This window comes from Aythya ferina, assembly GCF_964211825.1.
Source record: "Aythya ferina genome assembly, chromosome: 1".
NCBI lineage: Eukaryota > Metazoa > Chordata > Aves > Anseriformes > Anatidae > Aythya > Aythya ferina.
The window spans coordinates 146,912,955-146,940,602 of record NC_140296.1 but is presented as its reverse complement, the minus strand read 5'-3'; the positions used below and the strand labels follow the sequence as shown (position 1 = coordinate 146,940,602).

At 42.6% G+C, this 27,648-nt stretch overlaps 1 protein-coding gene and 2 long non-coding RNA genes across 4 annotated transcripts in view; 1 reads left to right on the top strand and 2 right to left on the bottom strand.

Annotated features, from left to right (window-relative positions):
- The window catches only part of LOC311439773, a 59,949-nt gene extending 56,908 nt beyond the window's left edge, over window positions 1-3,041 (bottom strand). For both annotated transcript variants that reach the window (XR_014694985.1, XR_014694986.1), the window contains exon 1: window positions 2,762-3,041. This is a non-coding gene — a long non-coding RNA (uncharacterized lncRNA). The remainder of the gene's footprint in view (window positions 1-2,761) is intronic.
- The window catches only part of AKR1D1 (aldo-keto reductase family 1 member D1), a 33,861-nt gene extending 30,645 nt beyond the window's left edge, over window positions 1-3,216 (top strand). The window contains exon 9 of the mRNA XM_084525351.1: window positions 3,050-3,216. Coding sequence (XP_084381477.1) covers window positions 3,050-3,092 — 43 coding nt within the window. The 3' untranslated portion in view covers window positions 3,093-3,216. The remainder of the gene's footprint in view (window positions 1-3,049) is intronic.
- A 112-nt stretch (window positions 3,217-3,328) lies between these two features.
- The window catches only part of LOC311439741, a 33,466-nt gene continuing 9,146 nt past the window's right edge, over window positions 3,329-27,648 (bottom strand). Inside the window, exons 3-5 of the long non-coding RNA XR_014694963.1 lie at window positions 23,082-23,136; window positions 14,308-14,989; window positions 3,329-4,083 (exon numbers count right to left, since the gene is read on the bottom strand). This is a non-coding gene — a long non-coding RNA (uncharacterized lncRNA). The remainder of the gene's footprint in view (window positions 4,084-14,307; window positions 14,990-23,081; window positions 23,137-27,648) is intronic.

Here is a 27,648-nt window from a genome sequence, read left to right as displayed (position 1 = left end):
CTAACCAACTTCCTATTAAAACCACAGACAATCAGAAATTGTTTTGGCCTTCCCTGAGGCCAACTTCTTCAGCAACCTCCCTTGCCTGCTGCCATGTCGAGTTCTACCTTCTTATATGGAAAGCAGAAAGCCATGCAGCTCGTCTGACTGCTAGACCACTTCCTCATTTATCTTTTCTGAGAATTAACAAAGCTTGGTCTCTTGATGTTTGGGATCTAAAGCTTAAAACCCAACACAGTTTTTCTTCACCTGAAGGCTGCACTACCCAAGAAGGCTCAGGCTGACCCAACATCTTCTCTGGAGAATGAGGCCATTTGTTTTCCCTTCAACTCAAGGGCATCTACAATTTATGGCCAAACTCTATGCTTTCCCCTTTTCAGGGCACTCAGTGTGTAGCCAAGGGGATTCTTTTCCATGTGTTTCTCCTGTTACCTTGGATTATCTGCATCTTGCCAAACTGTAGTGTGCTCAAGCACTAATGATAATGAAAAGCAGGACAGCTGCATCAATAGCACTCTAAAATGTTGACTATCACTCAAAAGATCGGGGGAATTTTGCAAAGGAACAAATAAACCACTTACTGTGCTGACTAAATATGATAGGAAATATGAACAAAGTTAAAAGCATCATAATGGAGTTCATCTTTCACATTTAAGCTCAGCAATGTGCTCTGAAGCTTTAGTTTCTTAAAACAGCCTTCCATCAATTAGCAGTACTCAGTTCCAGAAGGCTTCTCACAAGAGGCCTAGCAGATTCTTACATATGTTTTGGTACTGGAAATTGTTTTTTCATAGCCAAGTTGAGCTATAGCATCATTTAAACTTTGTTAGTGAGGATATACATAAGAAGTAACCTTGGTGCAAATGTGAGAGCCTTTTCCAGAAGCAAAATTAACGAATGTAAATGCCCACAGGATAACTTTCTAGGCTACTAATCCAAAACTAATAAATGAAATGTTTTGCTTCATTAGACTAAGTTTAGTCATAAAAGGCCATTGAGGACAAGGAAAGCAGGATGTATGGGATGGACATTGACAGCTCCATTTATTACACAAGTGCCATGTTCGGGGAAAATGCTTAAATACAGTATGGCCTCAACTTAAAAAAATAACTTCTTGGAAAAATGATGTTGACATGTAAGGAGCAAGTAAACCCATATCTACCTGCAAGTGTGTTCTTGCACTGAAGTGCCTGGAGTTGGCACTGCAACAGATGAACTGATCTACTAGTCTAGAGGGATGTCTTATTTTATGCAACAACAGGTATCTGAAAGGTTAAACCATCATACAGAGAGACTTCTGTGGTTAGCCAACTTTGTGGAAAACCTTCCACTGCTGCAATGCAGATGTCAGGGAATAGAAAAGTCCAGATTTCCTGTGGTTATTCCAGTTATCAGTTGTTGTGAGTACATCATCCGAATCTGTTGTTCTGATGATATAAGCCCATAGAAACATAATATTCCATTAATTGGAATGAGCTAGCAAGTTAAACATCTGAGCACAAAACTGCTATTTTTCTGGATTACTCATATTTTTTCAAGAACTCAGTCTGAAATGGTTTCTTCTTTTGGGAAATCTAAAAGTACTGTTCTGGCAAGTTTTACAGTAATCTGTCTGCTGGATTTATCTTGTACTCCAAGTCTCTGCTATGAACATTCTTCTTTACCATTTATTCCAAGCTACATTATCTCCTTTGGGTGAATCATTTTGGTACACAAGAAGACTCAGACCTTTGAACATGTGTGATCTGATTAGAAAGCATGCTCCATAGATAGAAAGTATAGATTATGACACTGATGGCTTAGAGATTGTCAAATTATACCAAAACCAAACATACCAAAGTGTTGTGGCTTGTTTTTTTGAACCATCTCAATCTGTTAATGTGTAAACACTTCAGCTTGGCTGAATATCAGAATGAAATGTTTTGACACAACCAATTCAAAATGTTTGATGTATTCCAGTCAGTTAGCTTCAATATTGTGAAATGTATCCTTCCCAAATTGGAACGATTCACAGCTGGGATAAATGCCAGTATTTGTTGTGCTCTGCTGTAAGGCAAGGCAGCCAGCTGCCATGGTGCACCTGAGAGAGTTCTTCAGAAATTCTTGGTTTTGCTAATGGAAAATGTTTGTCAAGCCAGGACTTGTGGTTTAGCACCATCTTCTCAAAAAAAAACAAAAACAAAAACAAAACACGCCACACACACACCCCACACAACCCACATGTAGTCAACACTCTGCCATTAATGGACAAGTGCTACTTTTCACCTGCAGTTTACCCTGGGAATTTGCCTCTTGCCTTTTATAATGCTCCTGAATCATGCATCTTCCTTGAGTTTTTAAAACCAGAGCCTGAAGCATCTCTGTCTTTGATAACATGCAGCTATGAACATCCCTTTCTTTCCTGAACTGTATCACCCCAAAGCTTCTTTGTAAGCTGTACATCACTGGTGCTATTAACCTGGCAGCATATCTACACCTTGGCTGAGCTAGTGGGTTTTAGCTGGATACGGCAGCCACTTGGAGAAAGGACCAACCAGACCTAGACCTGTTTGTGCCAGTTCTATGTGTATAAACCAAAGCAGTACAGTCTGGTGTCTCCACCTTCACTCTAACTATAGCCATTTTATCTGAGGGTATTTCTGGACATCCAAACAAAGTCATCCTCCCATTCCATAACATGCACATAATGGGAACATACCCGTTCCCTACAACACTTCCAGTAACATGAGTTAAATCCACAAATAGAGTAAGAATGACTAACCTCCACACTCTTGTTGTTTCTTGCTCCATCTGTCCTTAAGGCACATGATCTGTAGACCTGAAAAAAAGTGGTCCTTCACTGTCCTCTCCATAGCTGCATGGGTTTACTTCCTGCAGGGAACATTATGCAGAGCAAACAGCATCTGACTCAGCAGAATAACCTTCCATGAAGGCTGCCTATATTCTGCAGGAAACAGAAGAGGTTTGCTTGGCACAGCACAACTGCCTGAGTGATGATATAATCTGCTTCACCTGAGAAACTTACTTGTTCAATCTGACCTCTCCACAGGTGGCGTGACCATCCAGAGTACCCCTTCAGCGATGAATACTGAAAACAAAGTGTGTCCAGGCAGGTTCCTAACTCAGCGTCATTACACTTGGTTGAAAGAGACCCAACGTTTGGTGCTTTGGTTTTATGGGAGACTGTTCAAATCAGCATTAAAAACATGAAATTTACCTCTTGTTGTCTTGTCAGTTTGTTATTGCCACTGAAGAGCATGCCTATTTAAGCTGATGAGTCTAGGGTTTTGGCTCAAGAGACTTCAGCTCCGTAAGCATCTAAGTTCCAAAATTGATAACTGATAAAATTGAATATTTCTCTTGAAAACAGGCTCACTCATGCAAGCCAAACCATCTTAATTCAATGGCACATTCAGCATTGAATTTGAAATGAGATTTTTTGCCTCAGTAGATGTAAAGTGGTATTGATCTGTTTCACAACTCAAGTGAAATTTAGAAATAGGGAACTAACTGGACTTTAAGAGTGTGTGCATATAAATGTCCATTACTGTGGAATGAAGTGAAGCCTGTTTTTCTCTGACCAATGTATCTGCTGGTACCCGTACAACTAATTCATGCCCTAACACAACATAAGCACATTTACATCCCTTCTGCCTCAGCTGAGCAGCCTCAGTGAAGCACAGGCCAGTCTCTCGCTCTACCTTTGAGCTGCTATGCAAGGATGGTATTGAATAGTGTTGTGTGATTATAGCCATCCTGGAGCTAGCACTGTTGTGGGTTCTTAACAAGAGCCTCATCTCCTGAAAACAAAAATCCCTTGAAATTTCCTATCCCACAAACTGGTTCACCCAAGAAAATTTCTGTTCACTTAGTTCTTACAGTCTTTTGTATTAAGAATTGTCTTGGCCGGAAGTTAATTAGTGAACTGTGTTTTAAAGGAGGAATTAGTTGTCTTTGTTAAATACCACTTTCTACCGTGCTTTGAGATTGCAGAGCACTGTCAGGTCCAAGAAATGGGTAGGAGTAAGGCAGAAGAAGCCAGGCTGAAGCTTGAGCATTTCCTTCAATCTTGTCTTCAGCTTTCTGTAACAAAAGGGGAAAAGCGCGGACACCAGTGTAAGAAAGACTAACCCTACAGCATGAATCTCTTTCACAGCATATTGCTAAACTACTTTAGCAGCTTATAAATCTGTCAGCCCATGTCCTCATCTGCAGAAGGCTACTTTCCCTTCCTCCCACGCTCAGGCACTCCAGTTTCCTGCTGCAGGAGAAGATACACTAGAGAAGAAACTAAACCATACAGAGAATGATTAGTTCATGTACTAAAACCTATATGTTGCAGGAAAAGTAGGTCATAAATGATCTTCACTCTGTAGCATCTGCTTTTATTTGTTACTATTGATGTTCATTATCCCTGGAGTGTCTAGAATAAGAAAAGCACCAGAGCAGACAACCCATGGAGACACTTCTGTTGGGACAGGGCATGCACCTCAGAGTTGAGGCAAAGAGGTACAGGGGTAACCACTTCACAGGAGGAAGCAGGCAAGGCTCCCAGGTGGACTCAGTGGATCCCAGCCCTGGATGAGCTCCATGGGCACCTCTAGAGAAGCCAGGCCCTGCCACAAAATGCAGCATTTATGAATCCATTAATGAAGCTGTGGCCATGAAGACACATTCTGTTTGCCGAGGTTATCCAAGGGCAATTCCCATTTTATTCTATTACACATTTAGACCAAAAACCTGGACAAAATCCAAGTCTAAAAATCTGGGTGCCAGAGGGGGGCACAGTCACCACCATACCCATCGTGTTATTCCAGTAGCTTCATAAGCACAGGCTTTAAATAGAGCTATCAGGGCTCAGCAGCTACACAGTAGCACTGTACAAGCTTTTGCACTGTAACTTGACCAGGTGCAGGTCGCTGGCCACAGATGAAATTCAGGTCAGCTTTGACAAAGCTCTCATTTTGTACACTGCAAATGTCAACTAGTGCCCAGCTTAAATGCTCATACCAGCTTCTTCTCAGCAATCTGTTCCTTCCAGACATTCCCCCCCCCACCAAAACATTAGGCAGAGCCTGAGGTTGTAATAAATCAGAATCCCTTCATTTGACCTTGTAAACGTGAATAAGACGATATGCTGAAGCCTCTCTAACAGGAAATACCCTATAATCAAGTCTTCAATCTGTACCAAGTTAACAGGCAGGATGGACTGTGAGAGCTCCTCTGGCCCAGGACATGCCAGCAAATCCCTTTCCCCACCGCTCCCCCTGCCTCTAATTTTAATAGCGCTCTCCTCCTCTGCATTGTCTCATTTGAATCCAATGAAAAAGATTCAGCTTCTTCCCAGGGGCAAATGCTCCCATAGTTGTTTCCATCAGTTATGAAACTGCTACTGACGTCTAGCCTAGTTTTTCCCTCGCTTTGCTCAGTTTCAGACCATTGCTCCCCATTGTTCTCCATCTTGCCATACAAATGAAAGACTTAGAGGAGGAAAAACAAACGGGCCTGCAGATAGGGGGCTTGGGAAACGCGTTCCACCAGCAGCTGCACAAAGAGATGGAAAAAAACAAGTCCCAGCCCCACGTCCGATCTGCTCCCATCTGGCAGGTTTCAGAGGCACATTGAGCAGGCTGCCTGGTATGAACCAGGTCACTCTGAGCACTGCCTGCAGCCCTGCTCCAACACGAAGGGCCAGGAGCAGGCAGAGGGGGCTCAAGGACCTCCTGCTGTAATGGCAGCTACATGTGGCAGGAGTAGACCAAGACCTGTACTGGGAGATCTCAGTTGCCACAGGTAAGCCAAGGAGTTTGTGACTCTTCCTGTCGCTGCAAAGTGAAATGAAATACAGACCACAGAAGCTTGCCTCAACCATGCACAAGTGACTTTATAACATACAAGGACAACCCATACAATGTCTTGCACTTTTGCAACCCAAGAGCTGGTCTGATCAGCAGAAAACCAAGTGGTACACTCACGTCCACAGCAGAAAAACAGTTGCCACAAATGTGTGCCTGAGCCCGGGCTTTCCTGGCTGTCAGAGAAGGAAGCTTTCCCTAGTGTTACACAAGCTGAGGGCAGAGCCCAAGGCTTTTGCTGCTGCAGCATCTTGGCCCTTCCTCAGGCATGGGCATGCTCATGTTTAATAGGTGAGGCAAAAAGAAAATGCTGCTGAGCCGTTACTGTGTCACACGGGGTTGCTGCCCAACTATACTACCTATTTATAGGAACTTCTTTCCTCATGGGACAGAGCTTCATCTTCCCGCAGACTAACTGCAAAAGGGCTCCATTTCAGAAGGGATTTCTATGTAGTTTTTCCTGATGCTGTGCAGCTGCCCCCAGGAGCTAGAGGAAAAACACTGAGAGGCAAAGTGGGATGGGCCCTGTGTATGTTTTACAACTTTACATTAAAGACTGCCCTTTGTGTTTATATCACATATTTTTGTGCCACAAAGCTATCAAGAACTTTTACAAGGGTGTGAATTTCACCCTGTGGAGGGAAGGGTGAGTGCTGCAAGCCTACACCGTGCCATCAGCCAGAATCAGAGCAACTTTTGGGTAAGCAGAATTGGACTCAGGGAGAAGGGAAGGAAGCACCTCCCATGCTTTTCATCTCTTACCTGCCATTAAGGGCTAGGTGCTGTGGAGATGGACACTCTGTAGTGAAAACAAGATCTGTTTTCTCCCAGCCAAAGTGTAGTGATAACCAAGGACAGAAAGTATGGCTTGCAAACATCAGGAGAGGTCACAAAAGACAACTCCTTAGGTTACACAGAGCAGATTCCTCACTTGATGATATTCCTCACTTCATGTTTTTAATCCAACAGACCTCAGAAGCTGCTTACTAACCTCCAGGCTGACAACGCATCCAACCTTTACCATATCCATTGGACTTGCAAAGGAATTCAACAGAAGAGGGGCTGGTATTTTCCCAAATTCACATTACCCTATAACCAGAATCAGAGTCCATTCTTCAGTGTAGTTCATGAGCCACTTAAATAAACATGGAAACAAAGCTAGTGCTATAGAGACACGTAGAGGAAAAGAAAGCCTGGGATGTGCAAGACATGTTTCAGGTCTCCATATCAGGTAGAGGATAGATTCAAATCCCTCATATATTTTATAATAAACGTGACTCATAGCCTTAATAAGAGGCATGACCTTCCTCCTTGTGAGTAGCACTGAAGTTCCCTTGTTGCCATCCTTCAAATGTAAACACTGAAATAAACTGCTTTGGTACTTGCAAGACCCTCATCCCCTAATTTTCAGGCAGGGAGGAAGCTGCTGTTTCCATACATATTTTGCCCAGTTCTCAACAGGGCAAATTTCACAATCTAGAAGAAAGCACCAAGTTGACGAAGAAAGTCAGTAGGAGAGTGACATGTTGGAATGAGATTCAACATGCTTATTTCACTTATGACCCAAACTGCAAACACATTTGCTTTTTGGGGTGGGGCAATCAGCACACAGTTGGGTACTAGTGCAGTTTTTTGTTAATTGATTCTTAGCAGTGCCATATTTCAGCTCTTCCCAACATCCTACTACCCTGGAGCAAAAACCCCAGCTTATAATAAAGGACTTTGAGAGTGCAAAAACAAAAAAGTTCGTTTTAATTTTTCAATGCCAGACAGACTCCTCAGGGAACCTTAACTCAACATGCATGAGCAATACTCACAACAGGACAACACATTGCAAATAAAATGCAAAGCAGAACCAAATGGAAAAAGAGGAGGCAGAGAAAGGGGTGGAAAGAAAGATGCATGAGTGTGTGAACACATATATATGGCACAGAGGGGCACTCAGTTTTTGCTCTGTAGACTGCAAAGCTACCAGGATGGCACCCTCAGATTAGTCCAGAGATCTCCAGTTCAGAGACCACCAAGCTGTTTGGCTCGTGCCCCTGTGTTCACAGAATGGGGCTGTTTGGCATGAAAGACTTTGAGGCAATAAATCTGCTCTCAGAGAGCATGGCTGGAAGGTGAGGAGGGGAGGAGAACATCATAGCTCCCTTCCCACAGCAGTCAGAGCACAGATAAGTGATGCAGCAAGGCAGGTTCTAATCCTTATGGAGGCTTAAACCTACATGTCTCAACAGTTACTAAGCTGTACAGCCTTTTGAAAGGGATCTGTCTACAGTCACCCCACTGAATCTTTCAACTTTGCACAAGAAATTCATTAGGGCAAAAGTGGGAAAGACTTGGTAGCTAACAAACATAACATGTTTTCTTGAGAAGGAGGAAACTCGCGGTGCAATCCTCTCTCAGTTCTCTACTGACTGTAGAGCACTCCCACAGAACAAGAATCCCTTGTACTATGGCTCATTCCTATGTTATGCAAGTTGTTCTCTCTCTTCTGTTTCTTTTGGACACAGCACCAGTTATATTATCAGAGAGGATTCTGAGTCTTGGAAAAGATGAGGTAAATACCCCTTCCATCACAGTATGTGTAAATATGAGTCTTGGTTTTCTGCACATCTAGAGATTATTACCACAGCAAAAGCAAAGCCTGTAGCATCACTTCCCAACACAGATACTACAGATCCAGATGAATTAAAGGCATCAATTTGCACCTAGTAAATAAATGTCTCTTCCAGCATTCCATAGTCATTGGCTATTGAACTTGTTTAATTACCTTGGACTCCTCCAAACCTAATTCTTTGTACCTTCTTTCCAGCTAAGTGCATCCATCCTGACTCTGCTCTCCCAAGTTTCATTTTGCAATATTCACATTTTGCCCCAGTAATAAGTTCAATCAAACTTAATTGCCAAGCAAGACTTCCCCCCACATGCTGTCACTCCCTGTAAAGCTCTCTCAGCCACTTGTCCCCATTCTTATGGTTTCCTCTCACCCACCAAAGAAAAAGACCTTAGCGTGGTCTACCTCCAGGAAAAGGTCACTCACTCAAGCTCTTTCCCAGCTCTGTTAAAACTCAGCACTTAAAAAGAACATTGCAAGTGAAATATTTATTTCTTGTAGCTTTTGTCTTGGAAACATGACTATGTTGTGCTAGATAATAAGACATACAAACCAAAACTATTTAGGAGAGAGAAAGCATGAGGAAACAACGTTGTACGTCTCAGTCACTTTGACCCTGTGAAGGATTATGAACCTTGCATGGAATAAAGGCAAGACTTGCCCCACAGAATACAGCTTCTGGCAGAATCAAAACAGAAAAAGGGTAAAAACAGGAGTGGGGAAGCTAAAGAAGCCAGCTAAGAGCTACAGAGACTGGCTTGTTTAGGGTGGTGAGGAGAAGCAAGATCCTCATATTGCCAACTACATAATAAGGGATATGCATTCACCTCTGTATTTACATCTTGTATCATGGTACAGGAATGAGGAACTATTCAGAGAAATCAAAGGGCATAAGATCAGTCAAGATATGACTTTTTAGCTATGCAGGGCTACTCTCTGGAACTCGTGGCTACAACCGTTAAAGGGTCAGATAAGGTTGTTGGAGTTTTAACCTAGCTGTTTGTATTATGGCCAGTGCATGATACCACTGTATCAGATACTGCCTAGCCAGCTGGACAGGCACGCTGTGGGAAGAGGAGAACTTTCCCACCTCGCACTACATGCTGTACGTAGGATTATATGACTGAAGACTCAAAGGAATTTGTCTGGGGCCAGGGCCACAGACTGTTTGAGGCTTAATATTGCCCAGTTGCATCCAAGAAAAGCGCCTGTTTAACAAAGGTAACCCCAGTGCTCCAAGAGGAATACCAGAAAACAGAGGTATTTGGAGCTTTGCAGCCAGGAGACTGAGTGTACTTATGACTGCAAAATCCTGCCCGCTGCATGGTGCTGGCATGGGGCACATCAGCTTCCCCAAGTGTCCGGAGTGCCTCCACCACAGGCACACACACTCAGCACCTCGCTGACACCCAGGGCTCACAGGCAGAGAGCAGCACAGCAGCCTAAACCCAACACCCGCACAGCAGACATGGCCTGGCAGGGAGTCACCGGGGTCTAAACAGTAAAACAAAACACCTAAGCCCTCTGCATTAACTGGGCATCAGCTCGGTATTACCACAGCCTAATTGGTTGGCGTCAAGTAGATTATTTCAAAACCCAGAGATATTTTTCCTCCAGCACACACCCAGTCCTTCCTCAGAAACCACCACAGCACCCTGCCTCGCAGGCCAACCTTCAAGCAAGGAGCAAAAGTGCTGCTGGATGTGCTGAGCAGGCCCACACCACTGCAGCAGGTTTGCTCCATCCAACACTTTCCCTTCCTCCTTCCATCCCCATGTCCCTACAAGTGCAAGGTGCAAACAGTTTACCTGAGGGAACGAAAAGGTGAAGTGAAACCATCAGCCCTCAGTCTCAGCAGCTTGAACTGGAACCAGGACAAAAAACTAGGAAACAAACAGGCCTCCCAGGCCCCTGCATTTAGGAGACCCAGAGGCTACAGAGAGCTTATGTGCTGCTAATTTAAGAAGTCACAGGTGCAGCTATTCTCAGTTACCCTGACCTGACAGGGGAAGAGGTAGGAAAAAGCCCCAGAGCAAATCCTCGGTGTTGGCTGGGGCTCAAGCTGTGAGGTAAACCAGTGAACCTGGGAAAGTAAAAGACCATATATGCGTTATTGTCTTTTGACTTACTTTTTTATTTTCCTTATGTATGAAATTTATCTCAACCATTTCTGGGTCATCAGTCTGCAGATCTACCTTAGTCATCCAGCAGGGGTGTTCACAGAAGAATAAATAAATGAATCACGCTCTGTGCAGGCATTGCTGTGAAATAACTCTCCTTCCCTACTTTCCCATCCTTCCCAAGTGGAGGAAGCTGAAACAGCTTGCTTTGGTCACTGAGCATTTCCCAGGGCAGCTTTGTTCTGCACAGCTGTGCTGCTGCCAGCGCCTTGGGGTAGCTCACTCTGGGGGTCTGCATTGGCCTCAGTGCTTGGCCAGGGCCCTGGATGTGTCCCTGTGGCACCAGGAGACAGAGGACAAATCCATGCCCATAGGGGTGGCACAGAGGAGGCACACCTCACACACTTTCCCTGCTTCTGGGTATGGGATGTATTTGCATTTGCAACTTCCTTAGATCTTCAGAATGAAAGCAGGCAAATAAGAAAAGGCAAAAAGAGAAGTTTGAGATAAATAATTTAACATTACAAATTCCTTCCATATATGGACCTGAGGGACTTGAACCCATGGTTTGCACTGGGCTGCTTAGGTGTGATTTTGGAAATCACCCCACCCAATGTAGAGAGCAATAGGCAGAAGGAGGTGCATTACATGTGGCCTGATTTGCAGGGTGGAGGCTTTGGATGGTATGGTGCCAACCACCACAACACCAGCCTTTGGTCCAGCAACATTTGTGTCTCTAAGATTGCAGCTGGGGCTCTGGTAGGCAACAGGACCTCAGAGGGCCTGCAAAGGGCAGAAGAGTCAAAAGAAAGCTCAGAGAGATGTAAGCCTCAGTCTATTTCCACCATGAATTAAACACCAAAGTTTTGGTTGTAGGAAGGTTCTTGTTTCCAATTTACCTCTCTCCTTGAGAAAAGCATGGAGGTTTTCCTTCTGAAAATGTGGAGGGTGGGCATTTGGTCTTTTGAAACAGTGAAAAGAACAAAAGTAATTTCCACTACCCTTTAACCAACTCCCTTCTCTGCAGTCATTAAGCAGAGCATTAGACAAGACCATGGAAACCCTTGCTTTTCATTTCTTTCCTCCCTAAAGAAGGCTATAACAAGGTAAGGATCCATCTCTTCTCCCAAGCAGCAAGTGATAAGACAAGAAAAAATGGCCTTAAGTTGCGCCAGGGAAGGTATAATTTGGGTATTAGGAAAAATTTCTTCACTGAAAGAGTTGTGAAGCATTGAAACAGGCTGCCTTAGGAAGTAGTTGAATTACCATCCCTGGAGGTCTTAAAAAAATGTGTAGGGGTAGAGCTTAGTGACGTGGTTTTATGGTGGTCTTGGCAGTGCTAGGTTAAAGGTTGGACTAGATGATCTTAGAGGTCTTTTCCAACCTAAATGATTCTATAAAAGATTTGATCTCCTTCATGTTTTTGAGGGAAGTGTCCTAGCTCAATATTTCAGATCTGCTAAATCCGTGTTCCTATAGCTTCTCTAGGTTGTGCAGTGTGTTTAGACAACAGTCTCTGCTGGACAACTCTCACAGCCTTCTTAGCAATTGCATTCAGCGCTTCAATTCACTCTCAGGGTTAAAGTTTGCTTGTCTTTAACTGCCTACTGTTTATAACAGGAAACCTAAAGAGCACTCCCAGGATCCTATGTGCAATTGCTCTTGCCTATTTATCACTACTACGGTACATGAAGATGGGACTTTCCACCCACCTGGGGAACACCAAACTGCACTCTAATTTCCCGAAGACTATCTTCTCTTCTGGGATTAGTCCCCCTTCCAAGCTGCCCCTTTGTTGAAAGCCCTTGACAGAGCAGAAGAGATTTATGTGCAAAGTGACCTCATTTTTTTTTTCTTTCATTCCACTGATATTTTTTTTTTCTTTTCCAGTACCTTAAGCACTCATCATTAAAAGCTGAATTTTGCTAGTTTCTGAGTGCAATGTTCAGTATGAGACTTCTGTGAATAAAATACTGCAGATCATGTCTCTGAACAAGCTCTGAGAAGAGCTAGTTCTCACGACTTGCCTATAGTTACTTTTCTGCATTTCTAGTAATTCACGGAATAAAATTACTTGTCCTTCTGTACTTCAATAAAACTTTCCTTTTCCAAACAAGGTGTAGAGGCCGTTGTTATGTTGTTACAGCTCCACAGAAGACTTTTTTTTCCTCCAGAGGAAAATTACTGCTATGGAAAATTTTCAGCTTTGGTAATACATGTACAATAAAGTTATAAAAGTTTATTTCTTTATGTATGGTCTTATACTTAGATTTACCATTCTGTTTATCACTTCATTTATCCATATTTCTCCTCTGGGAGTTTATGTTGCCTTTGAATAGAAAGGGCAATGCATTTGCCTGGAGTCTTGGTATTCTCTAATATTTTCATTCCCCATTAAGCAGATTGTCAGGATATTAATTAATAGTACAATTCTAGCAAGTTAAAAAAAAAAAAAAAAAAAAAAAAAAAAAAAACAGATAACATCTAAAAGTCCATGAATCCTTATGTATAACAAACATGCCTAACAGCATAAAGTAAGCAGTCATCTATCTGCTCAAGTAATCAAATGGAACAAAAGACAGCTAGCCATAACACACCCAGTCTTATTTACTAGCTTCTTTTCCTGATCCCAGCCATACATACAAATGTATTGCTAACTGTGAGTGATTCATTTTGCCAGTGTGAGAATAGCCAAACACTGTCACGCCCCTGCAAGGCTCTCAGGGCTGCAGCCAACAGCAGTGCTCTGCCTGCACCAACCACTGCATAATATCTGTCCCCTCCTCAGCCACTTCTGCATCGCTGGCACTCACAGGTCCCCATGGGTTTCCAAGATCTGCTAATAAATGCAAGCTTTTGTAGCATCTCTATGTAGACAGCAGGTTAGAGTTGAGCTTGGGTGGGACAGATGTGCTCCCAAAAACTGGTAAAGTGGCCCCCAGACTAGTCTGTGGTGGTTAGAAAGATGAGGTGTAAAATCATGATCCAGCCAAACACTTCGAAAGTCATTGTTTCAGAAGATGTCCATAGTCCCTATAATTTCCTAGAGTCTCTAGTGCCTGTGGATGATATCTTGGATGTGTAATTAGGTTTTCCAGATTGCTGTGCCAGCTGCTATTTTTTTTCCTCCATCGGGAGGCTAAGAGTGCTTTGTGCAACAGCCAGGGAATGCTGTTTTAAAGGAAATGGTTGAAAATTGTCTCGGAAGTGCTTTCTGTCAATAAATCATGGTAGTAGAGGAAGAAACACCTAATAAATGTTTTGTGATCTATGGTAAAAATACAGAAAATAGTCTGGTCAGGACTGTAGGAGGCCATCCAACTCCAAGGTGAAGCAACTGCATCATCTGACAGACATTCTTAAAGACTGTCCTGAAAGGGATCCTCACCTTCCTCAGCGATCTGTAGCAGGACTGAATTGGTACAAAGTGTTTTGCTGAAGTCTAACCCAAATCTTCCCTTGCTGACACTCACAACCTCTGCCTCTTCCTCTGCCCAGCACAGGCTCTGCCCTCCTCGTGCTCTGAAATCTCCCTCAAATAGCACACAGCAGCTGCAAGGCTGTGTCTTTTACCACAGACCTCCAGGTTGTCATGAAGCCCTTAGAAAGATTTCTGAGCCACCTGGAATACATACATAGTCTACCAAGTCCTTTGAACTAACCATCTGTGGCAGGCGTTGCCTGCTAGTACCGGGGAACCAGCCTCGTGACTCACCTGGCTCACTGCAGCAGGACCTCATGGTGGTGGAGCTTTTGCTCAAGTTAGCCACCAATTCTGCTTCGTGTCATCTGAGGGCACAGCCTGGGCACTTGAGAGAACATGACGCCTATGTTCCCAAAGCACACAAACCACCGTGTCAGATCGGATCAGGTCATCCAGCAAAAATAATAAAAGAGAACAACTATGGGAAAATCTGTCCATTGGAGAAATCTTATTCTAAACACCCATCAGGTATTGGGGTGGGTCATGCCCTGAAACGGTGAGGGAAAGTTATACTAAAGCATGGTTGAGAGGGGAAAAGACTGGTTTGGACTAGCCAAAAAAAATAAATTCTTTCCAGCAAAAGGAAAAAATTTTAATGGGATGAGTAGTCAGCCTTCTGCAAATTAAAATGAAAGGACACTCCTTAAGGGAAAATTGTTTCAAATAAAACAAAATAAAAATGTTGTATTTAGAAAATCTAAAATATTGTGAGTTTCCTTAGCTTTCTTTGGTTGCTTTCACTCAAGCTAGTCAGGATTTGCAGAGCATGTGATCCATCAGCTACCTAGGCTGTCCATGCTTTTTCTCTCCTTTTTCCTTATTGATTCAGTCCATAGCTGCATATGGTTTCCAGGCATCCTTCTTCTTCTTCTTCACTTAGTTGCCACTCCAGACATGATTTGTAGAGGATGTGCTAGAGAGAAGGACGCCAAAGATGCCAAAATTAGCCATTTTGCCAATTGAGCAAAATGTGGATAGATCTCCTTATCTTAGGAGCATCAAACTCCTCCTGCATTTACTACTAGGAGCTACATGCACCCTATACAAATCTCAGACTGAAGGTAAAAAGTTACATTGGATTCTTTAACATGTTCTTCACAAACAGACCATCACTTTACTTAAATTCAGTGTTTGGGAGCTTCTTGGCACAGCCATATCACCACTATCCACATCAAGACCTCACCCCTAGCCACAAGATGGGCATCCCCTCCTACATATCATGCTGAGGCCCAGCTCACACATCTTGACAGCCTGAGATCAGCTTGGGATCTGAGCAGAGATGCTCATTGTCCATCATAGGGGAGAAGATGATGGGGAGGGGAGGGCTTGGTGCCTGTCCACAGCAGGGCTGCTGCTTGATGCCCCCTTTGTGGTCTTCTTAGTGTCCTCTTGCCCAGAGGAAGCCAGGGCGGTGTCCCAGGGAGGCAGCCTCCACAGAGAGGCTTAGGTGGGAGAACAGGTGCTGCTGGGCTGAGCACCAGGAGGGAGAACTGGCAACCCAGAGCCCTCAAAGAAGGGCTTTGTTGTTTTTCGGTCACAATCTCTGACTGCCTTTCCAAGGAAGCATTAACCAGGAAACTCCTGCTCTGATATGCTTTTCCATTATTTTTTTTTGGTTGCTGTGGCTATCTACTGCAAGGGCACAGTTCTCCCTGGGAAGTGAGGTGTCAGTGCTGATTTGTAGCTGGCGCAGCAAGAAAACACATACACACTTACATGTCCATGCTGTGGGTGGAGGATGTAACACCAACCACTACTGGGTTGCCTCATCCCTCCTAGTTTGACACCTTGATTTTCACCGCAGCTAGCTTTGCTCTATGTAAGTATTGAAATTTTCCATGTTGGAGAACTGCTTCCGTGTGGTTGTTGTTGTTATTTAACAACATTAATATCCAAGAAACGTTGTAACATTTATTCCATTAGGAAAACTATGCGTTGTAGCAGAACATCAAGCCTGGCAGAGAAATGGTTTTCATGGCAAGGCCATGTCTTTTGCTAATCCCCAGAAAACCTGCCCAATTTGGTCAGTTTATAAGTCTTTACACAATTACTCTTCACAAATGTGCTGTTGAAATGCCTTTAGACTTCTTGGCAGCTAAGTTCCCCTAAGGTTTCTCTTCATTGCTCATGCATTTGAACAGCCAGTCCCTGGGGCTGATGCTCCTGCAGTCTTCACGACCTTCAGTCCTGACCTTCTCTTTCTAACTTTCCTCAACCACTCACTTTTGCACTCCCAACAATTTTTTTAACCTCCCAATATTTGTGAGAGTGTAATCGAGTACAGGCAGGCTATCTTACAGCAACAGTCTGAACTGATTTTAAACCATTAGAAGACCTTGGCAGTGGATGCTAGAGGAGTATGAAATGTTTATACTGCATCTGTTTGCTTGTAATGCACCTTTGCCAGAGCCTTAATTCAATTTATGCATATGGATCAACTTTTTAATACCTTCCAGGAATAATTATTTTTCATCATTTTATGTTTCAGTGTGTGCATTCAAATAAAACATGTTGCAATTGGATTGAAAAGTTTAAATCCTGTTTTGAGAAGTCTCATGAAAAGTTAATGGGTTTTGGCACTTTCAGAATAAAAGTCATTTTTAAAGATGTGATGCAGCAGTCTTACAAATATTTTTTTTGTAAAATATAAAGACTGATATTCCTCCCTGTTCTAACAGAATTCAGCTTAATGTAATAAGATTTCCTTGAGTAGCTGTCAGGCATGTGATAGAATACATATATATACACACACATATGCATAAATATATTTATAAATAAATATATAAAAGAAAACCCAAAGTCCACAACTCTGTGTGTTCCAAATTACTTCTGTAACCTTACCTAGGACTATTTGAAATGTGTAATTATTGCTTCCTGACTTTCATCTGGGAGCTTGTTCTGGTTTCTTGTTCAAGAAATTGTCAGAGCTCTATGCTAAGATGCCTGCATTAACAACCATGTAGGTGGATATGAGCAATGCACCGCAATCCTATATGATTCCTGCAGTTGCAAGGAGTGCACTCCCCTGCTTTTCTCACTATTTTAACTACTGAATGTCAAAATATTAAAGCAACCACCCTTTAATAAATCATCACCAAGGATTACTGTAATAGCTACTTTCTTGATGGTCAAGGAGCACCGCCAAAATCAACAAAACTGTTCTCTGTGGCAAAATTTGTCAGCACTGCTATGAAACATAGAAAAATATTATCAGTTGTTTTCTATAGATGGATTTGTTTGGTTGTATTTTCACTGTAGGCAGAAAGTTGACCTTTCTGTTGGCCATTAAATGAATGCTCCTTTTTGCAGATGGCCACATGTCTGAGATCGTAGGCACCCTCCAGAACCCAGCAAACCTATATATGCTGCCAGGAAGGATTCCTCTGTGGATGGCTATAGAGGACTTCAGATGACAGTGGATCTGTTTCTGGGCTGTAGGGAAGCCTACATAGTTTCCATAATTTAATTCACGCTGTGACTACAAGTACAATATCTCATTATGTTTCTTGTCTAGTCACAGCAGTTTATAATATTCCTCATGTCAACCTTAAGAGGTCTAAATGTTTGCTTCACTTAGTATAACTGGTGAGGGAGAAGCCTTTGGAATAGAAGTTGACAATAAAATCTGAAGTGTAATATGATAAATTAGAATAATTTAGTATAACTTGATTTTTCACTAAACAGCACTCAGTAATAGACCGTGTTATTCTGACCCCAGCAGAGCAATCAAGGAAGAATTCTTACTCCAATGGCTTCTGAGCTTCCCTCAGATCAGCTGGCCTGATTTTCAGGCTGCTCTTCAAGAGCATCAGTTACAAGCAGGGATATTTTTTTCCAGATTAAAAAAAGAAAAAAAAGAAAAAAAAAAAAAAAAAAAAAGAAAAGGGAATCGGAACAACTTTTCCAATTACTGCAAGAACAGCTACTATTAAAGATTTTGCTTCAGAGTGGGAAAGAACTTGTGGTTTTGTACAGCAACCATTTTTTGTGGCACACGGTCAGCACCACGTCCTCTTCTCAGAAGGCAGCCGATTTCAGTCCGCGGTGTTCCTGGGGCAGCAACAGCCCTTGGAGGAACAGGGCTGGTGACCACCCTTCTGTCTCCCCTGTTGCTCCAAAATGCCTCTTCACATGCTTATTTTTCAGAGAACGACAAGCTTGTTTCACAACAGCTTTTGATATACCTTACTTATGTTTCTTTCTCTTGCTTCCTTCAAGGAAGAAAACACACGAATCCAGCCTTTGTTCACATCAGCATTAAGCCTCCAGAGTGTAACCCACTCTGCCCAGAGATGCACACCAGCCACACGTTGTCACCCCTGTAGTCATGCACAACTCGGGATCCCACCTTCATGTGACAACATCTGCCTATGTTGGCTTCCAGTTTCAAAATGATGCTCTAACAAACCCAAATCTTAAAACTGAGGTACCCATCTCCTCCTTGGTACTGAAAATTGCTGAGTACTTTATACGTTACTGGTGCTTTGCTTACGCCTTGCTTAGAGCACTATACTGGTGCTGCGGGTGAAGAAAATCACTGTTGTTGGCAGCAGTGGGTCAGCAGTAGCTTTGGCACACATAGCAACGTGCAAAAACCTCCGAATTTCAGACAGATGAATTTCCAGTTCTAACACTCAAGATATTTAGATCTCTGAGCTCGTCCAAACTGATCATATTTGCCCACGTGTTTTGCAGGATGCTTAAACCAAGCAAATATCAACATACATCTAATCATTAATTACTGTCTTGAATGTTGTTAAATAGCAACAGAGGAGTGACACAGAGCACAGAAGAATCCACAACTGTTTAACAGCTCACTCACTGCACACCACTCTCAAAGCCCAGGTCTGTAGCAATGTACAAGAGGGCGCAGGGCAAATTATCATAGGTGCAACTTAGAGAGAAAAATAAACGCTGGAAAGCACAACTTCCTTTTAAAGCAAATGGGCTGATGAAGAACAGAAAGAAAGAAAGAAACTAGGAAACCATCAACACCAACATCAGAAACTTTGCAGTTTCAGTAGATACTTCCACAGAGATAATTAGACAACAGTTTGGTACTTTGTGTACAAACAGCATTATCTTAAAAAATGATTGAAACCTTTCACAGAAAAATACATCTTCTCTGGAATTATGAAAATAAGCTTGCAAGAACGCTGCTTTTCAAAGTACCATACTCTTATCCTAAGTTTTCTTTGATCTTTCATTATTGTGCTAAGAAGCAAAGTGATTACAGACCATACCCTGCGTTTCAGTCGCTGTCTGGTAAGTTCAAACCCCATCCACCTCACTGTGTATGTTCCGTACTTTGAGCTGCTGATCCTGGCTGAGGCTGGATGCTGACAAGGGTATCTGCAGAACCACCCAGAGCTATCAGGCTCTGCTGCTGCCGCTACTGCCACCAGGGTGAATGATGGAGTAGATGACACCAGCTCACCCCCAAGTACCAGCTCAACTACAAAGCTGTGGGGCGTGCTGAGAAAACCCTGCAGAAGACCCCCTAACAGCTGCCACACTTTTGCCAGGGCTTAATTTGTTAATCAAGAATAAATTCCACGAGGCTGGGGAAAGAACTGGCACAGCTGATGATCTGCAAGCCTAATCAAAGGGTTTCTGTGGTCTCAAGCTTGAAGCTGAGCTGCAGCATTAGGACATGCTGCAGAAAATGAGTATACATAAAATACATAAAATGAAGAATGCAGCTGTTGACAGCCAGACACCGAAACAATTTGTTTAAAAAGAAAACAACTCAAAGAAAATATACCAGCAACTTCACTGCCTTAACAGAAGCAGATGCAAAATGTCATAAAGTGATGATTAGAGTGAATTGCCTGAATGCATAGTGATGTTGTGCAAGACGGATCAGTTTAGAAATGTACAGCTTGTGATGAAATATTTGCTTGTTCCAAGCCATAAGAATACAGAACATTGAGTTTTGTGTTCTGAGGGCGTGGGGCTGTTTGGTGGAGCCAAGGCCCTGCCGTCCAGAGGGCACCCTGTGCTCCGGCAGGCAGCACCTTCTGATAACATTGTCTTTCCTCCTGCTTGGGGAGACAGACCCTGGGAAACTAAAGTAATGACCCAAACCGAGAGCATCTCCCACTCTTCCACAGTGCCAAATTTCAGGCTTGCACCATACTAAGGTCCTGCCAGAGACTGTGACAAGGACGATGCTAACACCAAACAGGTATCACATATTTGATTTGTAAAGCCTGCCCAAGAAGAGCAGTACCTATCTGCATGTGTGCCTGTGCTGTGTGCACCAGACTCTGACTTTGAAAGGAAGCTGTTTGTTTGGGTGAACTGATTCTCCAACTTTTTTTTTCCTAACTTTTTTTTTTTTTTTTTTTTTTTTTTTTTTTTTTTTTGCATAAGAGCTCTCTGGCAGCTTGCCTGATTCCAGAGCAGGGTTATTTTGCAATTATTGTCGTCTGCTTTGCCTTAATCTTCTTTTTCCGTGAGATGCACTGCAGCAGGACAACCCCATGGTGTACTCTCTTGCTCCTGCTTCCAGGAAACAAACTGATGGCTGCAGAGAGGCAGGGGAGGCACCGGGGGAATTGAATGGCAGAAGGGACCTGGGGGTGGTTTCCATCTGTCAATGCACGTACCAGGGTTAGGAGCCATACAAAGATGTATGGCAACAACCAGCCCTTCCCACTCAGCCTCCCTAATGACCCATGTAGCTAGGGGTTTTCCTTCCAAACATACCTGCAAGGCCCCATTGCCTGTGCCAAAACAAGGAGGAGGGTTGTTGGATGCTGCCTCATTTTTTTTTTTTTTTTCGCTTGGCTTTCAGAACAAAGTCTGGCCCAGAGACCTTCCTTAGTGTGACTGTGGCATTCACCGTCCCCAGCTGAAGGAAGCAAGGTCCACCTGCCACCTGGCTTTATACCCTGGTGGGTGTGCAGCCCTGCTGAGTTTTCTCCAGAAATCTGTTGTTCCCACAAGACTGCTATGGATGGGCATGTCTGCAAAGAGAGCTGCTGCTTCACTGTGAAAGAGAGCCATGGATCAGTCTCTGACCAAGAAAATCAGCTGCAGGCAGATGCCTGCATTGTGAGAGCTGCTCCACAGTTATGAATATGAATTTATTCTGGGAATCCCAACATTTTCTGGGAAAGATGGAGGAGTAAAGGGAGGGCCTTGGATGGAAAATACTCCTCCGATGTCCTGAAGCTGTAAACAAAATTTCAGCTTCCAAAACCAGGCTAAGAAGTAGATGTCACAGTCCCTTTACTCATCTTTGAATATTCACTCATTTATTCAAATAGAGAAACCTAAGAAAAATTAGAAAACATATATAAGAAAAAATATATAAGTAGTCTTACTCCATGTAATTACATGTTCCAGTCCATTCTTTCTAGGTTTTGAAGGAAATGAGTTACCCTCTGTATTTTGTCTTATCCCCTTATCTCAAGATTTATTATAAGTTCTCTTACGCTCTCAGGTACATTTACACACAAATGTGACATCCTAACATATCACTACATATATATATTTTTGCTAACAAAACTGGAAATCAAAGATGCTTAGATTTCATTTGGCTAAAATAATTTTTTTTTGTTAATATGTGCTCACAGTCACTCCATGTGTGTGCATATCTATATACACATTTGCTTAAAGTTGTTTGGGAAAAAAGAGTGCCTACCACTGGATACACAATTTTAGGATCAGTCTAGTAAAATTAATATTTTTAGTGGTAAGGAAATACTGAAGTTAAAGCCATGGTGGGAGGGAAAGAGGCAAGAAAGGGTCTGATTTTTAATGTTCAGAGAGAAACTAAAAGAAAAGGAACGGCACCGTGCCGAGATACTAAAATCCAAAACATGCCCCTGACATGGAAAATACACTAAGTGCCTTACAGGTTAGGCTTTTTGAAACACAAAAGTCATTTCTTGTTTGTTTTCAAAGTGCATTGCAACCAGAAGCATCAGTAGCTACTGAAGTGTGTCTGGTATGGACATCAAGCATGAACGACTGAGTTTTCAATCCCCTCCGGAGGTACCGGCGGTTTGATGGACTATTGTTGCTGTTGCTAAGCAGCTGACATGAATTGTAAGTGAAGTGGTCAGAGCAGTATTTCCATAGCACACAGAGGAATTCAGATCAGCAGTATCACTTCTGCAAGCCTAGCGCGTATTAAGCAAACCAAAGCAAATACAGCCATTAGCTCAATAAATGTATGGTGAGCTGGGAGTCCTCGTTAATTCATTCAGTAAGGGGGCACTCGCTAATTTGTTTGCCAGGAGCATTAATAAATAAGATCCAGCTGAGTGTGACCTAAGCCATAGGACTTGTTCTCACTCAGCTTTGAAAATATATGAGCAATTAATAAGGCGAAGAGCAGAGGTTCTCCTAGAAGGAATTTAGTATTTTAAAACAATTAAAAAAAAAAAATCAGACCTGCTCAGCTGGAGAAAGGACATCATGTTGTTTTTGTTTTGAGCATACATACACACATCCTACTATTATTAGGACTCAGTTTCTAGCAGAAGCAGAAAACCAGATGGTAATCCCCAGTCTCAATAAATGGGAGTATTTCCGTGTGCTGTCATCTGCTCACCCCGGCTGCACAGTGTGAACTCAAGGACCAATGTGGGGGAACAGAAACAATTTCACTGACAGGCAGACTTGTTGCTATATAAAGACAAACATTTGTGCATGGCATTCATTAAGGTCTGCATGTTGTTAAACATCTGGTTACAAGAATGAGAAAAAATTTCAGTGATCGATTTAGTCAGATGAAAGGTATTTTGCCCAGTCAGGGTTAAAGAATTCCACATTTATATATGCTACTACCAAACAAAACTAATTTCATAACTTACTTAAATAAATTTGTTTAAAATTAATTCATAATTAACAAATTGCAATATTTTTGTAAGACGTTCAAATGCCTTTTGACAGTTTTTTTTTTTTTTAATGTATGTTTAACATATGTTCTTTCCTTTCTTTCTGATAATAATGATGCTGTAGCAAAAGTTGTGTAAAAAGACACCTCTTACCTTACACAAGAGAGGAGCAAGGTACAGAGGAAATTTACACTGAAGACAGACAGACCTATTAGAAAAATGGGAGAAGAAAAAAAAATTAAATGTATTCACAAAAGCAAACTAACAATCAGATGATCATTATGACCATCTCCTGCGATCAGATCCCAGAGCTATTAAAGGGATTTGAGATTTATATCAACCCCACACACAGGTCAATCAAATCCCAGCCTCTGCTCCAGGCAATATTCAATATTTTTGAACGATGAACCAATCCAAACCACAGTACAGACCTAGGGGTGCACTCCAAAGAAGTAGATACTGCTTGGATATATTTGAGGTATTGAAGGAGCATTTAATGTACTCTTGTGTGTTTGACAGAGTTACATTTTCCAGAATCTAAATATTGACATTTAGACTGTTTTGCTTATCTTATCTTATGTGTTTGTCCTTACAGTCCCTGCACCTCCTGGGAAACAGATAGTGCTTTTTCCTCGTATTACAATATATCCACTTGATAAACTCTCATTTGATGGCAAAGCAAATTTGTATAAAACATCAAAAAGCACCAATGCAACTAAATGTTGCTTGCTGACTCAAGAGACCTTTTTCTTTTTCCTTCACTGTAGGCTTTAAGAAAAATTCTAATTTCCTGAAAACTTGAAGGGAGAATTGGGGAGTGAGAAGCAGGAGCTGTTGAAAATCTAAAATTTGCTACTGTAAATTTCAATTTTGCAGATCCACCCTATTTCCTCGAAGAACATTTCATGCCAGTGCTATCAGGGATGGCCATGTCAACACCTACATTTTAATACTGATAGATGAGAAGCTGTAATAGTGCACTAACCAAACTAATTGGAACTACTCACGTAGACAGCATCCTGACAAAGGCTTTGACATTTAACGATTTCATCTGAGTCAACTTTCTGTGAAAAACCCATCATCTGAGTCAGTTTTCTAACCCACTGGTGATTTTGAGGGGGCAGAGTGCTAAGGGGATTTAGTGTTGCTCCCTTCTGTATAAAGCTCATGGATTTGAATTGTACTTTAATAGAAAGCACAAGACTTGATTGCTGGAGCTTAATATTGGTCTGAGCAGTTAACTTTCTCTGAGATGAAAAGATGGACTAGAGTTGTCATTTTATTTTAAGTAACAGAGTATTTGATAATAAATCCTAATAAAATTAGAAAGGAATAATATTAAATAACCTTTACCTTGCTCTGGCTCCCACCTGGTTATAGCAGATAATTAGGGAATTGGTGACCATCTGGATTTGGGGTTGAGGTGTGTTGTTAAAAAATCAATAAATAAATGTTGCTTTGAAGACCAAAATGTGAACCCTGAAAGCTCACTGCTATTCTTTCACATTCTGCTTTACTTTCTGGTTCCTCAAGTACCTTTATTATTTTCATATGCATTTCAAAGGGAATTTTAATTGTTTTAAGCTATATTTTGAACTGCCAAGATATACTCAGTGCTAGAGAAGTGACACTATGACATGGGCCTTGTGGCACACTCCCAACTCCAGGGCTGCAGGTGGCAGCAGGTGAGGAACCTCTTATCCTATGGCCAGTAAATGCTAGCAACCACTCTCTCAGAGGCTTTTCCCTACAAGAAACATCTGTTTAATGTTCAGAATCAGGCCACCTGTCCTTTTATGCCTACAAATCCCTTATTAATGAGACTAGGAACCAATTTTGGGGGGTTGTCCAAACATTTCATAACAGCCTTTATTTACCTGGATGGCAGCCTGGGTGACTCACAGCTGCTGCTTTCTCGCTCTCTAGCACCTTGTCCGGAGTCCCACTGCCACTGGCCAGCTAGGAGATGGTGACATTTACTGCACCCCCACTGACAGGGAGGTACATCCACGTGTGGCCACATTTGGGGAACCCAGCCTGGCTCCCCTCTGTTCCAGCAGCAGCCAAAGGCCTCTTGCTTTTGGCCATGGTGGGTAGGCAGCCTTTATTTTGGGCTGCCAATTCACGGCTCCTGAGTCATGGTTTTGTCATCTGAGGAGCTGAATCTGCCACATTATGTTGCTGGGGCTGAGTAGACTCGGCAGCTGATATTTAGGTATTGACAGAGGTCTTTCCTAGTTCTCACATCAACAGGATTTCTAGCTGGGATGTTTTGAGTGGCGTTAGTTTTGAAGGTTCTAAATGGTATAGCAGTTGTCTATGTTAGAGGTTAACATTTTGCATACCGTCTTCCAAAACAAGTGCTATCATTACAGCTCTTTATGTTTACAGGGGCCTCTGAGGGTCTGCGGACCATGGAGGATTCTTTCCATGGCCAGAAGTAGGCTGACAGCATTTGGTAGCTTGAGCAGTCACTGAGGAGCCAGGCGTAATTTGAGCTGCTGGGTGTGTGACCTGACTGGAAGGCAGCGGGTGCCCACAGCTCTGGGTGCTTTTTTTTTTCTGCTATTTTGAGGCCAAAGACAGGAAATAAATGGCAATGAAGGGATGCGACTGCAATCAAGCTTTGCACTGCCCCAGAAATAGTTTTAAAACTAGAACCAGTGCTTAATACTTAGCTGTGAGGCAATCCTTCCTTCTTTCTCAAACCATCAAATGCCTGCAAACCATCAAATACCTACAGGAGCTGCAGCATTCTGCCACCTTGTGAGGCCAGGGAAAAGAGCACAGGCAAGAAGCCCATTCTGTAAGTCACTGATTAGGAGGAAAACCTTGGCCACATTTCTGTCTGTGAGCACTCTGCAGCCTTTAGGGATGTTGCTGACCCTACTGTGGTCTGGCTTTCTGCATGAGTACCTGACCAGAGCTGCAGCCCCAGCCTTGCCCTCGGCTCATTTCCTCCTCTGGTTTCTAATTCAAAACCAAAAAAAAAAAAGTTTCATCCTTCTTTAAATACTAAATTTAAATACTTTAAATACTGCTGTCCCCCATTCCCATATGACATCTATGAGCTAATCCCAGAGAAACCTAGTCCTCCTCCAGCAAAAACCTGCCACCCTGTCCTCCACACTGATATAGCAGCTAGCTATTAACGCGCCTCTCAACAGCATTTCCTTCAAACACTTTTCAATTAGAGAGAAAATCTTCCTACCCCACTGGAATATGATGATTGCTAAGGAAAGATATATTACAGCCACTGTTCGTTACATGAAGAAGACCACTTGGACAGCCTCAATGCAAGAGTTAATGCAGAAATGAGAAGGCCTGGCCCAAGCAGATTGAAAGCAGACACTGATGTTTCAGAAAACTACCTGACTGTCAGCAGCCCTTTTGCAACCACCTTTGGATTCAGTTTCAATTAGCCATTGCTTCCTATCGCCAGAGCAGCCTACAACTACCAATACTAAACTGGAATATTTCCTATGGACCCTTATTTAGATCTGCAGGAAGCAAAAATCATTACTTCCCTTAAGAGTTATAAATCCCAGCCAGCAAAAAGAGCTACATTTATCACTCTTCTCCCTGTGTATAGCGATATAGTGTGTTTATTTGTGGGGTGATTAAGTAAGTATTCAGTTTAAGCCACGTGGGGCTTTCTGGAGGCTTAGAGATCAGCTTATCTACTTGGCAGACATCACAACCTCTTCCAGTAAATACTCTACAGCCAGCTGGTGCTGTCCATGGCTAGCAGGAATTCCCCTGTACTGGTCAAAGCACATTATCTCCTTCGTTTCCTCCTGCCATTCAATGGACTCTAGTCACAGTTTCCTTTACCGTATGATAATTGAATTGAAATATAAGAGTAAATTTAGCACAGTGCTCCGGGGTGCTCTTCTCTGGAGACTCAGTCACCTGAAGGGGCAGGGTGCTTTCATGGTGTGGCAGCCCTGAGGTGAAAGCTTGCTGGAGAGCTGAGGAAGACGCACAGCAAACAGCAAGAAAAGGCATTGCATTCAGTCCAACAGCACTTGTTAGCAAACAAGTCTGCAAGCATTCAAAAACACAAAAAGCTCTAAGCAACTGCATTTTTTGAAACTATAGTCACCTGCTTCCTAACCTTCAAAAAAAAAAAAAAAAAATATATATATATATATATATATGTGAAATAAGATGACTGGCTTTTGAGTTATGAGGTTTAAGAACAGAGCAGGAAGGAAGCAAGCTGTTTACCTTTATGTGATTTAACTAACAGTGTTTGCTCTGTTACAAGCCTGTTGATGCAGGGTGTCTTTGTTAAACTGGGAATCGGATATGTGGTTTCCACAAAAAGTATAGCAGCAGACTCCAGTGTCTGTGAGCAGTCGGAGTCAGGAAGTAGCTCATTTGAAACCCGTAGGGGTGTTCTGCATTACAGAGCAAATGTTTGTACCCAGCCATGGCAAGAGGCCCTCTCGGACGCCCCCACACATGTGCACCTCCACCCCTGAATTGGAAACTAGTGATTCAATAAAATGGGACCCTCAGAACATTATGCAGAGATGAAATTCATGCGCCAGGTTTTATCAGTGGAATTAATCTAACCAGGTTTCACTACAGGAATGCTTTAGGGTCACAGAATATGAGATTTGATAGCCCCTTAATGAAAAGCACCTACATCCCAGCAAATCCCAACAACACTCAGCAGTACTGGTGGCTTGAGGGAAACAGGTCTGGATTTGGT